General features: G+C 56.4%; 1 protein-coding gene across 1 annotated transcript; it reads right to left on the bottom strand.

The window, feature by feature from the left end:
* Positions 1 to 1,642: 1,642 nt before the first annotated feature.
* Positions 1,643 to 11,987, bottom strand: PAOX (polyamine oxidase). Its single transcript, XM_027063479.1, has 7 exons — positions 11,738 to 11,987; positions 10,657 to 11,143; positions 8,847 to 9,046; positions 6,667 to 6,919; positions 5,070 to 5,182; positions 4,283 to 4,440; positions 1,643 to 2,058 (listed from the first exon to the last, which is right to left on the bottom strand). The coding sequence occupies exons 1-7, from the start codon at positions 11,919 to 11,921 to the stop codon at positions 1,921 to 1,923; spliced, it is 1,533 nt and encodes a 510-aa protein (XP_026919280.1). The 5' UTR covers positions 11,922 to 11,987; the 3' UTR covers positions 1,643 to 1,920.
* Positions 11,988 to 16,712: the final 4,725 nt, after the last annotated feature.

The following is a 16,712-nucleotide window of genomic DNA, read 5'->3' as shown; positions in this document are numbered from 1 at the left end:
TGTCACTACTGTGATGGTCTTAAACCTCCTAATTCTCAGCACTAAACATTCCAGAGATTGAGAAACAAATCCACCATGGGAGAAACAAATCCACCAGCCTTCCCAGGTGGCCTCCAGATGAGTTAGTCACCAGAAGAGGACCCAGCCCTCAGCCCCCCATCACAGAGCAGCCATCCCACCAAGAGGACAGCCTTTGTCACTCTGGATACAAGAAATGTCTCCCAAAAGCATGTGGCTCAATGAACTCTTGGATGGATGTCAACAATACAGATCATTGCGCCTGAGGGAAGCTGCAATCTCTCATAGACCTAGGACTGTAAAACTAAAGTAAAACCCTGTTGGGGCACCTGGGCGGCTCAGCTGGTTAAGCGTCTAACGTCGGCTCAGGTCGTGGTCTCACAGGTCGTGAGTTCAAGCCCCGCGTCAGGCTCTGTGCTGATGGCTCAGAGCCTGGAGCCTGCCTCAGACTCTGTGTCTGCCTCTCTCTGCCTCTCCCCTGCTTGTGCACTCGTTATCTCTCTCTCTCTCTCTCAAAAATAAACATTAAAAAAAAAAAAAAAACAAATCTCACTGGTAGGTGTCCCATGCAAAATCACTCCAGTGACACACAGCAGTAGACACACATACAGAGCTCTAGGGTGGAGGCAAGGAAGACCCCTTGGAGGGGCGACCTGATCTGGGAGGGGAAGGTATGAGAAGGGCCTGTGCAGAGTGTGCTGGGGCCGAGGGCATGTTGGGCACCACTCGGGATTGGAGAAGAGCCCAGACAGGCCTGGCCCCAAAGCCCTTCTTCCGAACACACATACACTCACCCCTGGAGCCAGGGTGCCCCCACCCCAGAGCAGGACACAGACTGCAGCCAGAGATACGAGGACAGGCACAAGCCACTGACTTCAAAGTGGGTGCAGGGCCAGCAGCCCCACCGCCTGCAGCACAGAGTCCAGGCCTCTGAGGCTCCTGCCTCACAGGCACCCTCTGAGGGTGGCCAAAGTGCCTCCTCCAAAGTGCCACCCTCCAGCCACACCTGCCTCCCCTCAGGGCCTGTCCTGGGACGATGCCCAAGCTCTACGCCGGCAGTCGTGAGGCTGGGCAATTACTGAACTCGACCTCTAGGTATTTTGTGCTTTCCCCAGCTGTGAAAATGGAGGTACTTCGACCCCCTCGCTGGGACAGTTGGAGGAAGGGAAGCTGAGGTCAGCTGAGCAGAACACCCAGGGCATCCCCACACTCTCACCCCAACACTGCCCGCTGCACTGGCATGCTCCCCACTCACCCTGACACACCAGCTGTCCCCCTCCTTTGCGTTCGTGAGGCCTTGTTGTTCATCCGCTTCCTCCAGAAAACCTCTGGCCCCAAGTCAGGATGGGGTGCCCCATGCACTCATGGCTCCCACCACCTGGCCGACACCCAGCCCAGCACGCCATGGGTGTCTGCTAAGGTATCTCGTCAGCACGGTCCTGAGCACCAGCAATGAGAGCTCGGGACACCAGGAGATGCCTGGGACCAGGGGCGACCACAGCACCCAAAGTCCAGGGAACTCAGGGGAGGGGGCACCGGGCCCTGCAGGGACCCCAGCCTGGGACCAGGCGAAGACAGAAGCGACAGATGCTGCAGCCCTGAGGTGGAAGGATGAGGACACACAGAGGCTTTAACACACTTTATGTGCATGCCCTCAGCAGCAGTGCTGGCGCCTTGCGTCACACTTCTCCAGGAAGACCTCGCACTCAGCCCAAGCTCGGCCCTGACCAGACTCCATGATACACGTGAGAAATGAGAGCTGTCCCCAGTCACCAAAAAAAGGAAGGCTGTCATTAATATCCCCAAATCTTGGCCAGGCCAGACGCTGTCAGAGAAAGGATGGTGGCAGCCTCCCCCGGCACAGGAGGGGCAGAGCCCAGCTCGGAATGGAAGGAGCAGGGCTCAGAGCCGGGGCTCGGGCAGCTGCGCTTGGGTGTCCCACAGAGCGATGAGCCGGTCAGCCTCCCTCCAACCAGACAGCAGAGCCCCGTGCGTGGTGGAGTAAAACGCCCGATGTGTGGCTTCCCCTGCAAACAGGACCTGGAAAGAGAAGCCGGGGTTAGCACGGGGCACAGGAGTCAGGCTGTGGCCACACGACTGTCACCGTGGCCACAGAGCTGGGAGCAAGGGCGTGGCTGTATTCTTCACTAATCCCACGGAGCCCCAAGACATCCGGAAACATGAGCAAGCACGCCTGGAACCAAATATTACTGCAAAATGGAAAATTCAACAGACCATTTGGGATGCAATGTTAAGAACATCGCCCAAAACGCAGAGTGACAAACCACAGAGATGGAAATTAGGAGGGAAAAAGAGAAGAAAATTTGGGGACCAGTCCAGCATCCAAACAACAGAAATCTCAGCAAGAAAAAGAGAAGAAAAAAGAACAGAGAGAAGAAAGCAAATCCAAGAGACTCTCCCAGCTGACAGCAGTCGCAGGGTGGAAGCTCCGTGAGGTGCGAGGCAAGGTGCAGGGTGGCGTCAGTGACCGCGTGTGGGGGGGGTGGGACAGGTGCTTGGTGAGAGCAGGGCCCTAATGTTCTTCCAAGCTTCCTAGGAGGTAGGAAAGAAAGGAACCTGAATGTCCCTGGACTTCCCCACTGCAGCACCGGAGAATGTCTTCCACACCTGAGGGCAGTGACTCTCAAACTAGGGTCTACACCCAGTGTGCGGCTCTTACACGGCTACAAGTTTTTGGAGACGCCTCCCACTGAAAGGTAGGCTCTGCGTCCCGCCCCGGGAATCTGGGCAGGCGTGTGACTGCGCTGGGCAGTGGAGTGTGGCCCAGCCGCACCGTCTGGCACCCAGCAGCATCCTGCTCCCGGGCACACCTGTGCTAAGAGTCGTGGGCACCACGTGAGCAGCCGCATGAGGCTGCCATGCTGTGAGGAAGCCAGGGCCACACAGGCCACGGGCAGGCACTCCAGTCAGGGTCCCCGCCCAGGGCAGCTATGCAAGAGAAGAGGCCTCAGATGACCCCCGCCCCAACCCTGCGTGATCCCCATAGGTCGTCTTCCCAGCTGAGACCCCAGACATCAAATGGCAGAAACACACGGTCCCTTGTGCCCACCTATAGGATCTGTCATCATAATAAAGTGTCTGTTTTGTACCAGTGGGTTTTAGGGTGGTTGGTTCTGTAGTGACAGGACTGGACCACCTAAGTATAAGGGTAGAAAAAAGACATTTCCACACCTGCAAACTTTCCCTAAACATTTACCTCCATGCACCCCCTCCTCAGGAAGCTACTGGAATAAATGCTCCAACACAGTAAGGGTGGGGCTGGGGGCAGGCAGGGTGTGGGCTCCGGGCAGGTAGGGCATGGGCACGGGGCGTGGGTGGGGGGCAGGCCACAGCTGTGCCTGAAGGGGCTGGAGCTGACTCTGGCCCGAGGGAAGGAAGCGGGAGACAATGTAAACAGTTAGCAGAACCCAGGCAAAGAAAATGAGCCTGCACACTCTCTCCCACACTCACATACATGCTGCACACACTCACACTGAGAAACACGCTCACATCTACAAAGAGGCAGGAAAAGGAGCCGCAGCTTCCTTGCACCCAGGGGTGGACAGGGCCTCACCCAAAGTACTGCTGCACGCATGGGGAGCTAGGGGGCACAGGAGTGAAGAGAGCAAACACCTTATCGGCCATAGTGAGAGTTCAGTGATGCTTAAAACTGAAAATTCAAGGAGCAACGTTATCAAACAAGCAAACCAAAAAGAGATCATAAAGCACATGGAAAACTGAACAGTGTTGGACAATATGGAGGAATTAGTGTAAATTCGTAACTGCGATAACGATGTTATAGTGACACATCTTCAGAGGGCATCCCTCATCCTTTAGAGTCGCACACGGAAATATGTGCAGGAAAATAATGTCACCTGTGGGGCACGCTTCATGATCACGGGGTTGGGGGAGGTGAGTGACCGCCGCCACCTGACAGCTCAGAAGTTGGAGATGGAGACCCAAAGGTTCCGCCTGCTTGTGCACACATTCGAAGTGTTCCACGACTGCATGCTTTGGGGCAGGTAGACGCGTTATTTGGAGATGTGATAAACCTGGAGAGGAGACTCCGCCAGAATAGTCTGGGAAAGGGGTGTCAGGCCCTCCACCAGCCTGCTATATCTCGTGTTATTTTATTTTGTTAGCCAGCACTGCCGAACTCTCTGATGCTTCAGTCTATGCACATGTAGAATTCTGATAAAATAATACATGCGTAACAGTTCATAATTTCAAGAAGCCCACGGACTCCGCCCACCCGCCGCCTCACCTGCGCCTCCGCGCGGTCCACAGGCAGGGGCTGCGCCAGCAGGTCCACGTCGTCCCCGGAGCTGCCCACCGCCACGTAGCTGTAGGAGCCCCTGGTGTACGGGGCGCTGTGCCAGCGCGAGCGCAGCACGCTCCTGGGCGCGGGGAGCTCGGCGTTTCCTGAACCCAGAGACACGCGTTACCCCTGCGCCGCGGGCCGCCTGGCCCCAGCCGCTCTTCCATTTAAGACCCCGCAGCTGGACGGGGCGCCTGGGTGGCTCAGTCGGTTGCGCGTCCGACTTCGGCTCAGGTCATGATCTCGCGGTCTGTGAGTTCTAGCCCCGCGTCGGGCTCTGTGCCGACAGCTCAGAGCCTGGAGCCTACTTCGGATTCTGTGTCTGCCTCTCTCTCTGGCCCTCCCCCGTTCATGCTCTGTCTCTCTCTGTCTCAAAAATAAATAAACATTAAAAAAAAATTAAAAAAAAAAAAAAAAGACCCCGCAGCTGGAAAGTCAGGAAACTACCCGGAATGAAACCCAAGCCACGAATGTATTCATCAGAGGGCTGTCTCTGTCTTACCCGCTTTGCTTAACTCAGAACCCCCAGAAACAGAAAAAAGAAGTGGAAAGTGTTCGCAAAGCCATTTGAGTTCCTCAGAGATGAACACTCGAGTGACCCCACTAATAGAAGGGAGGACTGTCCTAGAGGCTCACAGCTCCAAGTTCAGTTCTGCACAGCTGGTGCCCTGGTTGCCCTACAGAGTTCACCAAGGGGCCCAGGTGGTGCCCTGGCCGCACGTGTGCTCGGTACCTGTCACCCTGCGGAGCACTTGGGTCAGAGACAGAAGCACTTCCTCGTCGGACAGGGTCTCCATGAACTCGGACTCCAGCCCAGCGATGAACCCACAAAGGACGTGGGCAGACCTGCGCAGGGAGACACACCCCTGACACGCCTGGCCCCCGGCCAGCTGTGGCCACAGTCACCTGTGCCGGGCGGTTCTGCAAGTGTGGGCCACAAACTCCAGGGTTCTGTGAGGTCAGAGCTCATTTCACAGGGCACCTGGGTGGCTCAGGCAGTTAAGCATGGACTCTTGTTTTCCCTGGGGTCATGATCTCACGGTTCGTGGGTTCAAGCCCTGCACCGGGCTCTGTGCTGACAACTCAGAGCCTAGAGCCTGCTTCGGATTCTGCGTCTCCCTTTCTCTCTCTCTCTCTCCCCCTCCCCGGCTCACTCTCTCTTTCTGTCTTTCAAAAATAAATAAAATGTTTTAAATTTTTTTTTTAAGAAATACAGTTACTTTTCATTTAAAAATGATATTTATGTTAACATGGTATAGGCTTACCATTTAAAAATAACAATTTTTAAATTTCTCAGTTTTAATCTCTAATGTGGTAAATGCACAGATACAACCACATAAACAAAAGCTCTTTGGGATCCTCGATACTTTTAAAGAGTATAAAGGGGGTTCCTGAGACCACAAAGTGTGAGAGCCACGACGTGTCCCCAGGACTGTCATGCCCACCAATGTCCTGAGCACAGAGCATAGGCCAGAGAGCCAGGCGTAGGGAAGCTGGCCGGGCCCCCCAAGCCACCGCTCCACCACCCATCCACACAACCACGGCCACATTTCTGAGCCCTGGAGTCAGCTTCATCCTCAGTGCAAAGGAGACATGCAGGGTCCCTCGTAGGCTGGAGGAGCCCATACATCCTACTCTCATGACCACTGGGGATGCTCTATGCCGGCAGGCATGCCTGTGTTTTGTCCTCCAGGCCAAGAACATGGTCCCTGATCCCACCCCGTCTCTGTGTGGAAACTGGACCACAACATACTAACCACGTCTTTTGATCTTGCTGGAAAAATCAGCCCCCCCCCCCAAATTATTCATGGTCTTATTTCTGAATAAACACCGAGTCCAGAGTTGCCACATTATTTATGTTTTATGGCTGGGCCACACGATTTAGCCACTGATGGGTCTTTGATTCCATGACTTGTAAGGGTATTTGCTCAATTACTGCAACAGGTTTAAATACTGTCTTCCAGCTACAGACACATCCATGTTTCAAATTCCTCCTGAACCCTACATGCCCCAGCTTCCTGGGGATTTCAGGAAATACTTTCTTACTGATTGAACATTCCTGCCAGGCCACCGGCACATTCCAGGCCCCCAGGCCCGGGAGATACGACAAGCTGCACACAGCAGGCTTCTGTCTGTCCCTGCAGGGGTTAGCCCCCTGGTGTCTGTCATCAGGCTCTGGCTGCCCTTGGGATCCCACCCAGAAATCCTCCAGAAACACCTCCCAGTGAACCAACACACCGCTGATTCTCAACCAAACTAAGGCCAACGAGCCAGCCCCTTCAGAGCTCACACCTGAAGCTTCCTCAGAGAAACTCAAGAAGCATACGTACTCGAAGGAAGGCAGGACTAAAAAGCCAATAAGCTTCTTGAACCAGACGTGCTGGAGCTCGGAGGCGCCGTCCTGCAGGGGCGACGTGTCTTCCCACACCACCTGGATGAACTGGCAGTCTGGCTCCCAGAAGGGCTCCTCAAACTCCAGGAAGATTTTATTGTTGGTCCCAAAGCCTATTTTCCTGATCGCTTCTGCCTTCTGGGTGGGGAGCGGGGGCTCAAAGAAGGTGTCCAGACGTTCTTTAAGAAAACCTGGAATTCATAAGTGGACCCAACTTACACCACATCTCTTAACCTGGAGGCGAGAGTCACACCCCGACCCCCACCAGAGGAGTCAGAGAAGAGGCCTCCAGGGACCCACACCAGCCCCAGCTCAACTGGGCTCCCAGACGCTGGGCTGGCTCTGGCCATCTCTGGACTCAGCCTCAGCAAGCAGCACCACCGTGGAGGGACACAGAGGGCCCCGTGGCCAGCTGGTCAGGCAGGGGCCGTTGGCACACCCCTGAACCGTTCTCAGGACAGTTTCCCCTTCTAAACCTTCCACCTCGCGACGTCTGCAGTCCATGCTGACGTGGATTGGTTTGGAGGAGACAACAAACAGGCTTTATCCAGAAGCTACAGAAAGAGTATCTGCATGGCAAAAAATTATATCTTGCCCAGAGTCAAACAACGAGGTGAGATGTTTGCAGCACAAGCCAATCTCCTTAAGACAGAGATATCTTGAAAGGCAGTGAGTAAAGGACAAACAGCCCAACAGGAAGCAGATCCACAGGGGGGTCACGTGCCCTCCGCCACAGTCCCCGTCTGCCCAGCAGTTCCTCTACTGCAATCCATGTCACAGATACGTTCGCACATGTGTTTTGTTTGTTTTGGTTTTGGGGGTTTTGAATTTTATTTGAGAGAGAGGGAGTGTGTGTGTGCGTGCATAGGGGAGCGGGACAGAGGGAGGGATGGAGAGAGGAGGGAGGGAGAGGGAGAGAAAGAGGGGGAGAGAGAGGGAGAGAGAAAGAGAGAAAGAGAGAGAGAGAGAGAGAGAGAGAGACTCAAGCAGCCTCCACACTCAGCACAGAGCCCGACACAGGGGTCCATCTTACGACCCTGGGATCATGACCTGAGCTGAAATCAGGAGTTGGATGCTCAACCGACTGAACCACCCAGGTGTCCCACACAAGTGTTTTTAAATGCACGTGGGAAACGTTACGTAAAACAGAAAAAGTGAAAATAACCTAAACTTCCACCGATTTTAAGTAATATTGAGTAATGACATCTTCAAATAAGAAATAACTATGTGGCTATAACTATGTGGCTACGTGACAGGTGTCCTGGCTCCTTGTGAACAATATCAACATTCACAGTAATGCACCTGCTGATTATAGCAGAGGCTCAGTTAGCACACACCACAGCAGTGAATGAACACAGACATTGGTGGGGGGAAAAACCCATGTCACGGATCTATATGTGCTGAGTTGGAAACACTGACACAAGTTGTATTAACCAAAAAGACAGGGTTGGCAAGAGAGGAGCAGCCGAAGACTATGCTAATATGTCCAGTATGATTCCACATGTGGGAGAAAGGACTAGGTGTTCAGCAAGCTGCGTCCTGAAGGTACCCCAGGGCGCAGGCTGTAGCCACCGGGCTGGGGGGACTCTTCATCTTACAGCAGCTCTGGCTTTGCTAGGCTGGTGAACTTGGACAACTAAGTGTGGGGAGTAAGTGAGATAGCACAGACACGGCGTGGCTCCCAGCCATTCACATCCTTTGTCAAATTTCCAACTCCCACCAATGGCTTCTGTCTAGGGCATCAGATCTAGAATTAAACGGAACCCTATACTTGACTCCTTTCTCAATCATACAAGGACTGAACCTGAGACCTGGCTGTCACACCCTTTGCCATGTCCAAGAAAGCAGGGTTTGGGGAACCCCTGGAGGCAGTCCCAACCTGTCCATAAATGACCTCTGAAGAAGCAACACGTGGGCTTTCTCTTACTGTGAAACTCAATTCCAAAGCATGCAGTTGCTACAAAACACATTAGAATAATCCTGTCCAGGACTACAATGAAAATACGAGCTTAGCAGCCGAACAAACACCACAGAGCCAGCTGAGGTGGGAGAGAGCCAGAGGCCAGGGCACCTGGGATGGGTGACCGGAGGGAAACCCGTGGGGAAAAGCAGCTTTACCTAAGGGCACAGTGACAATGACATGATGTGCAGGGAAGCAGCCTCCGTCCTCACACTCCACCAACACCGGACACGTCTCCCCAGGAGAAGAGGCTTCCCGGAAGGACCCATTCCAGTGAATGGTCTTTACAGGCTTGTTAAAAACTACCACGTCCTCGGGCAAGGAGGCCATTATGCGGTTTGTGAGCCCCTGGTAGCCCCTAGGAGAGACAGAAGCGCTGGTGTCTTCAGAGGAAGCCGCTGGAGGAAGTGCCCTGCAGGGAAGGAGGGAGGAGGGCAAGGGTTCCCCCCACCCCTGCCCCTAGTGGTTTCCAGTCCACCTCAGTCGGGGCAACCAGGAGGAGTCCACGAGCATGAGCAAATGGAGGCAATCGTGGGAGAAGGCCTCCTCCCTGCCCGGCCTGGCCCCCTACTTCTGATCACAGATGCCCTCCTCTGCCAGGAACCTTGGGGTGAATGCCTGGACAGCCCAGGCAGACAGAGCCCAGACTGACAAGCCTGCGAGGGTCTCTGGAATGCTGGTGGGGGGGGGAGGGCAGGACAGCCACCCACCACAGGGGTGGGCTGTCTGTCCATCACAGGGGCTGAAGCCTTCACACAGCACTTAGCACATAAGGGGCCTCGTAAACACGGGCAGAAGAAAGCTCTGTGAGACGCACTGCCTTCTTCTAACCACCTTTTCTTGAAAATAATTATTTTTCCTAAATGAGCAAAACTAGAGAAACAAGCGATCTCTCTAAAACAGGGAAGACTAATGTCCCCCTGACCCTGTCACCCTCCCCTGCTTCCCAGCTCAACCTGAGGTAAATGGAAGAAGTCCCAGGGTGTATGGAGTGGGCCTGGGTGTGTGGAGAGGTCCAGACTTCAGAGGGGGCTTGGATGTGTGGAGGGACTGTGGGAGGCCATGGGGGGGCCTGGGTGGGTGGAGGGACAGTGGGGGGACATGGGGGGGTGGGTGGGTGGAGAGACTGTGGGGGGACATGGCGGGGCCTGGGTGGGTGGAGGGACAATGGGGGGACATGGGGGCCTGGGTGGGTGGAGGGACAGTGGGGGACATGGGGGCCTAGGTGGGTGTAGGGACTGTGGGGGGACATGGGGGGGCCTGAGTGGGTGTAGGGACTGTGGGGGGACATGGGGGGGTGGAGGGACAGTGGGGGGACATGGGGGGGCCTGGGTGGGCGGAGGGACTGTGGGGGGACATGGGGGGGCCTGGGTGGGTGGAGGAACTGTGGGGGGACATGGGGGCCTGGGTGGGTGGAGGGACGGTGGGGGTACATGGGGGCCTGGGTGGGTGGAGGGACGGTGGGGGTACATGGGGGGGCCCTGGGTGGGTGGAGGGACGGTGGGGGGACATGGGGGCCTAGGTGGGTGTAGGGACTGTGGGGAGACATGAGTGGGTGGAGGGACAGTGGGGGGACATGGGGGGGCCTGGGTGGGTGGAGGGACTGTGGGGGACATGGGGGGGCCTGGGTGGGTGGAAGGACAGTGGGGGGACATGGAGGGGCCTGGGTGGGTGGAAGGACTGTGGGGGACATGGGGGCCTGGGTGGGTGGAGGGATGGTGGGGGGACATGGGGGCCTGGGTGGGTGGAGGGACGATGGGGGGACATGGGGGCCTGGGTGGGTGGAGGGACGGTGAGGGGACATGGGGGCCTGGGTGGGTGGAGGGACGGTGGGGGGACATGGGGGCCTGGATGGGTGGAGGGACGGTGGGGGGACATGGGGGCCTGGGTGGGTGGAGGGACGGTGGGGGGACATGGAGGGGGACCGGGGAGTGGAGGGCTGACTGGGCGGGTGGGGCAGGCACATACCCAGGAAAGGTGCAATCCAGCCCCGGCAGCACGGTGTATTCCCCGAAGGGTGCGAGGGCCACCAGGTCCATGCTGTGGGTGCCACTCACACAGCACTCCACGTTGAAGAAGCTGTTCAGGATGGCCAGCTTGAGCTTCCTGGTCTCCTCATCCTCCGTCCAGCCAGCTGCATGCTGACTGATCTCCCTCTTCAGGTACTCCCCGACACTGGGCACTGGGGCGTCCGGCAGGTGCAGGAACTCCCGAGTCTGGTCGATGAGCCCATAGAACAGACCAGCCATCTCCACCACCAGCTCATGGCTCACACTTACCCCAGAGCTAGTGTAGGACACGGAAGGCAAGCCCACGTGGCCCCCAGTCTCAATCAGCTGGTTCTCCTCTGACAAGTCCTTTTCCTCCAGCAGCTGGTACCTGGCCGCCAGCTGGAAGACGGGGTTGCCCTGGGAGGGCCCGTGGATCCAGTGAGCACCTAGCTCTACCACGCCACCTGGGAAGGGCAGGAGATGCCACCTTGAGGTTCTCTCTCCACAAAGGCCACCCCTGAGCCCTTCTCCTGGACCACACGCAGCCCTGCCTGCCCTCCCCAAATAAGCTCTGAAAACCAGCCCAGGGCCATAGAGTCCCTGAAAGATTACAGTCCTTCATGGGCAGCACCTGCTCAGACCTGGTTTAAGGGGGACACTTGAGAAGGGGGTGCTGGCCTGCACCTGCCCTGGGAGGACACGTGGAGAGCAGGCATGGGGGCAAAAGGGACACCTGGGAGTGGTCCCGAGGCTGGGGGGGCGGGGGGGGGGGGGAGGGGGGGCGGTGCTACTTGTGGGACACAACGGGGGCGACTGCAGAGACATGGGTTACCCTCCTCCGCAGGGGCAGGCCCTGCCAACCAGGTAGCTGAGTTTCGGGGACCATTGAACTTTGGCTGATTAAGTGGGGTGGGGCGGTGATTCACTCAGGGGACCAGGTAAGTCTTCTGGGTCTGTTAACCCTGGGCGCAGGCCGGACCAGGAGCGGCAGAGCTCGGGCGACACCCGCTGGGTTCCAGAAAGGGGGTCCGGAAAGGGGTTACGAGAAAGGCCGTTACCGAAGCTGCGCTCTGAGCAGATGCGGCCGCCGGCGCGGGAAGTGGCCTCCAGGACCCGCAGCCGCCGGAAGGCCGGGTGGCTGCAGAGCCTTTGCGCCGCCCCCAGCCCCGCGATGCCACCGCCCACCACCAGCACCCGCGGGCCGCGACCCGGGGCCTCCGCGCGGCCGCCACTCGACTCCATCGCGCCGTCCCGAGCAGTCGCCGCGCGTCTCCGCCGCTCTCAAGTGCGGAGAGCACCCAGAGGACCGGAGGCGGGGCGAGGGGCGGGGCGAGGGGGCGGGGCGGAACTGGAGGGAATGGGAGTTGGAGTGGGAGTGGGGCGGGGGTGGGGCTGGTGGAAGCGCCGCGCGGTGGGCGCGGTGGGCGCGGAGCGGCGTGGGGCGGGACTGCAGGTGGATGGGGGGCGGCGGGCGAAGGGCTGCGGGCCCGAGGCCAGAAGGCGTAGGCCCGGAGGTGGAGCAAGGAGCCAGGGGCGCGGGACGAGGCCAGGCTCAGGCGCCAGCCCCACCACGAGACCCTGTGGGCTGGGCTCGGGGTTCCCGGCCATGTTGGTGGCGCAGAAGTGCAGGCCGGGCAAGGGCGAGCGTGGCGCCGCCCGTGCGTGTCTCCAGCCCGGTTGCAGGCGCCGAAGCCCCGCTACTGGGCCGTGTGGGCGAGTGTCCCCACGGGGGGAGGATGCGGCCGGCGGCCGGCCAGGCGGCTCGTGTCTCCTTTCCAAGGAGACGTGGGAAAGGCGACCAGGAGGCGGGGGAGACGCCTCTCTCCTGCCTCGGAAAAGCAGGTGAGCGCCTTCACCTTAGGGCGTCGTGGAGCCCGTAGGTGGAAGTCGAGGACGGCCGTGACGTCAGGGTGGGACCGGGAGAGCTTAGCACGTACAAAGCGGGACTGCGCGACAGTCGGCGACGACACTGTTCTGTGTGTACGTGGTCACGTGTCTTTATACACACGTGTACCACACATCAAGTACGAAGTTCAAGATGTACGAAGTTCAAGATAAACGAAGGTAAGTGAAGAACTTTCTAGCACTTTCCCCCTCCCCCCACTGGTCCCAGAAGCCGTTTAGTGCTTAATCAAGCATACCGGCCTCTCTAGAGAATTCCCCTAGTTCAGGAAGGTCTTGCAAGAATTAGAAAGTTCCTGCCCTCTGCCCAAGGCTTTCCTGTAACCACGTGTTAGCGCTTGTCATTCCTTCTTAGCCACGCACTAGTCCACCCGGAGGCTTCCGTGGGCTTTCTGTGGCCACCTGTGCCCGCGGGCGAGGGTGGCCAGGGACGGGAGGCTCTGCAGGCTTCAGCCGCGAACTCCTCGGTCGGCTCCAGTCTGGGCGGATGGTCTGTCTGGGTCCATCTCCCGACGGATTCCCTTCTCTCCACCTGTGCTGGCCCTCTCCAGCCATCTGGTCTTCTTTTTCCTTGATTCACTCACCTGTTTTGGTGAAGCTGCGAAGAGGTGTCTGGGGTATCTTTTTTGTTTAATGTTATTGCAGACCTGAAAATGTCTTCGATTTGCCCTCACACGCTCTAAGCAAAGAATTCTAGGTTAGAGGCTTCTTCCTTCAGACTGTGAAGGCATTGTCCCCTTGATTGTTAGGGGTGCTGTTAAGAAATTCACAGGCTTTCAATTTATAATCCTTTACCACAGTGGAGGCTGGTTCCTCCCTGCAAATTTTCAGGATCATCTATTGAAATTTCACAACGTAGTGGCTCCAAGTGCCTGGATTTTCCTTCACTGTGATGGGAACTCGAAGAGCCCTCAGTCGGGAAACGCCTGTCCCTCACTCCCGGGAACTTCTTTCGTAGGCTGTTTCACTAATCAATCATTTCTACCAATGACTTGTTCCTCGATTCCACATTTCCTCTTTCCAGAATCCCTATTTTAGGGGGTGCATGGGTGGTGCAGTCGATGGAGCATCGGGCTCTTGATTTCGGCTCAGATGTGATCCCAGGGTGGTGGGAGCGTGGACCCTGATGGGGATTCTCTCCCTCTGCCCCTCCCCTGCTCATGTGCTCTCTCTCTTTCTCTCTAAAGAAATTTTTAAAAATTAGAATTCCTGTTTTAGGATGTCAGAGGTCTGAGCCTGACCCTCGAACGTAGTCGCTCCTGTTTTCCATCTTTACCCTTTGCTCTGCTTTCTGAGGGATTTCTCCCATGAGGCTTTTGTTTCTGCTGTCACAGTGTCTAATTTCCAAGAGCTCCTTCTTCTTCCACTCATGTCAGTGTTTAGAGAAATGCTGTTCTTGCTTCAAGTGAGCAACGTCTGAGGGTATGAATGAGAAATACTGCAGTATCATTCTCCTGCCTAGTATGTTTGCTCTGAGTTATCTCTTTGCTGTTTCTTCCGTTCCTACCTTCCAGGAAGACGCTTTACACGCCATCAGGTAATGTTTGTTTGCTCGTGAGGAGGAATATACCAGAAGGCTATTTGGAAATACTAGACTTGTAAGTGGGACTCATCAAATTTGAGTTTGACTCTGGGGTGCTCAGGGGGCCTGTTGATTGGGGAGCCCCCCCCATCAGTATCTCTAAGTCTTTCCTCTGGGCTGGCCGGTCTCCCCAGCATCTTCCGGTGTCCTGCGTGCAGCATGCATGCCTGCCTGCTAGTATTTGGAGCCAAAGAGTGGAAGAGAGTGCAGACGGTCAGTTTTCTGGGTGCTGGAGACGCACTCCCAACTGTGCCTCTGTGCAGACACAGACTTCCAGGCTGCTGCCAGGATGGCACGGGACAGTCACCAGGGCCACTGCCTGTAATCTTAACAGTTTCTTAAACATGAGAATACCTATTCAAATGATGCAAGGTGCAGAAGACTCATCCCTGAATAATGACCAAATAGTGGCAAAATCCCAGCCCTTGTGGAATTCAGAAAGTAGACATAAAAATATGAGTAAATATGTGACTCTCAATGAAATGTACATGCAAGCAATACATGCACCTTAAAAGAATGATGTTGGGAGGGGTGCTGCCACAGGCAGGAAGCAGTGTCTGAGAATTCTTGCAGAGTGCCCAGACCACAGGCTGACCTGTCTCCCGACACTGAACAGTTTCTGTGGCTGGTCATATAGGCAACCAAGCAGGCCGGGACACCCACGAGTGACTGCCAGGAACGATCTCTGCCCCTGGGGACCACAGTGGTTGGAGGGCAGCTTTTGTGCAGCTGCATGCTGGGCAGGTGGCCCTGGGCTCCTCCCTCTGTACCTCATCCCTGCTCCCCAATAGGATCCTTGACAGCTGTCTGGTGCAGGGAAAGACGGGGATAACACAGCGTGTCAGAGGGTGCCGGTCCCTAGAGGTGCACCCTCTGACTGGAGGCGCTCACCTGACCCCTGCACAGCCCCTGGCAGGGACATAAAGCCCCAGGAGGAAACCGGAGGTTGCAGGGAACCCAGAAGCAGTGCCAGGACAAGACCAGTTCACAGAGCTGACCGCCAGACCCCTGGCCTTGTCACTCAGCCTGACATCCCTGCCGATCTGATGAATCCAATGAAACATGTTTGGGGTACAGTCACCCTGACCCTAGTATCACCTGTTTTCTGGAAGAGAGAGCTCTCCCTTTGGGGGAAACTTTACCCCCGACTGTAGCACCTGGAGTAAAGCCGCTGGTTCAGGGGGCTTCCTCCTCAGAGGTTCCCCTATATGCCCTGGGGTTCCCCCAGGGTTCAACTCAGCAGGGTCACTGAGCTGTGGTCAATGTCCCAGATGTCTGGTCTACCACTGAGGACACTTCAGCCCACAGATTAAAGACTCTTGGTGTCCCAAACTCCAGAAAATGGCTGCTGGTCTCTGGGTCTCCTACAGGTATGCCTGTGGTGAGAGCCCTGATGTGACCCCTGAAGTCAAGCTGGTGGTGGAGCCCAAGAAGCCCATCTGTTATCAAAGTGGCTAGTTCCTACTCAGTACTGTTTGCCAAATAACCAAATAGTATTTGATGGCAAGCCGGTAATTTATTCAATGACCAGAGAATAGAGAAGGGGAGCTTGTGCTCTAAAGGTTCCGTCTCCTGGATCAGGTCTCAGGGTCAGGGTTTTATGGTGTCAGGGTATGTAAGGGGCTAGTGAGCCAGCTGGCGGGGTTTTTCAGGGAAGAAGGAGGCTTTCTTGGAGTCAGCGCAACCTCTGTTTTCCCTAAATGGGCACAGTGGGTCTGTCAGGGTGCTAGCGGGTGTTTTCTGTTACAATCCCAAGGTCACCTGGAGGGTTAGCCCGCTGCCGGAACTGGATCAAACTGGTCAAAAACTGGGCCTTGGGGGCTTGTTTAGAGCTCGTGGCTTCTGGCCTGGGCCTTAGTTTTGGGTGGCAAGCAGCCCCTGTAAGCAGGGCTAGAAAACTGGGTCATTGTGGCTTGTTTGGAGCTTGTTAGAGAGTTTCTAGTGACACGCCCATTGCCCCTGATGTGGCAGCACAATGCCACACTCGAGGACACAACCCATGGGGCCGTGAGGCACACGTCATCCTTCAGTGAGGGGGACCTCCTCGTCTGGGCCTTGGTCACTCTGGGCAGACTAACTGGCCAGATGTCAGCCCTCTCTCCAGGTGGCCGGCTGTGTCTCACAGCTGCAGCCCCATTTTCAGGCCGCGTTGTCACTGCCCTTGTCCTGTCAGCTGGCTCTATCACCCTTGAAACTACCCGGTGCCATGTTTTCGGTTATCCTATCCCTTTATCGTCCGCCAGTGGCTGCCCAGAAACAGGTATTTGATGATGTCCATACCCAAGCATCTGGTACCTCGTGAGTGGGGACTTTCTCCTCCTCCAGCAGCCAGCCTGTTCTTTCTGGTGTGAAAGGTAAAATGAGATGGAGTCACGTTTGTCAAGGAGTTTTTCAGATGGAGCCAGGGGCCTTCAAGGGGACAGCCTGTTCACGCCCTCACCAGGTAAAGCCATGAACTTTGAACTGGGCTCCAAGGACTCTGCCCAAACACCGGCAACGCAGCACAGAAAGACTTTGCTTAGTGGTAGCCTTAGCAATCGATTATATTC

Source organism: Acinonyx jubatus, chromosome D2 (genome assembly GCF_027475565.1).
Source record: "Acinonyx jubatus isolate Ajub_Pintada_27869175 chromosome D2, VMU_Ajub_asm_v1.0, whole genome shotgun sequence".
In the NCBI taxonomy this organism is placed as follows: Eukaryota; Metazoa; Chordata; class Mammalia; order Carnivora; family Felidae; genus Acinonyx; species Acinonyx jubatus.
This window is presented reverse-complemented; position numbering and strand designations above follow the sequence as displayed.

What these genes read in the sequence shown, in the direction of transcription:
- PAOX (XM_027063479.1), bottom strand. Translation starts at nt 11,921, where the DNA reads ATGGAGTCGAGTGGCGGCCGCGCGGAGGCCCCGGGTCGCGGCCCGCGG. An exon ending in TTAGTCCTGCCTTCCTTCGA is followed by an intron (nt 5,183 to 6,666) that starts GTACGTATGCTT and finishes CTCCCTGCGCAG; the next exon opens with GTCTGCCCACGTCCTTTGTG. An exon ending in TGGACCGCGCGGAGGCGCAG is followed by an intron (nt 2,059 to 4,282) that starts GTGAGGCGGCGG and finishes TTCTCTTTCCAG; the next exon opens with GTCCTGTTTGCAGGGGAAGC.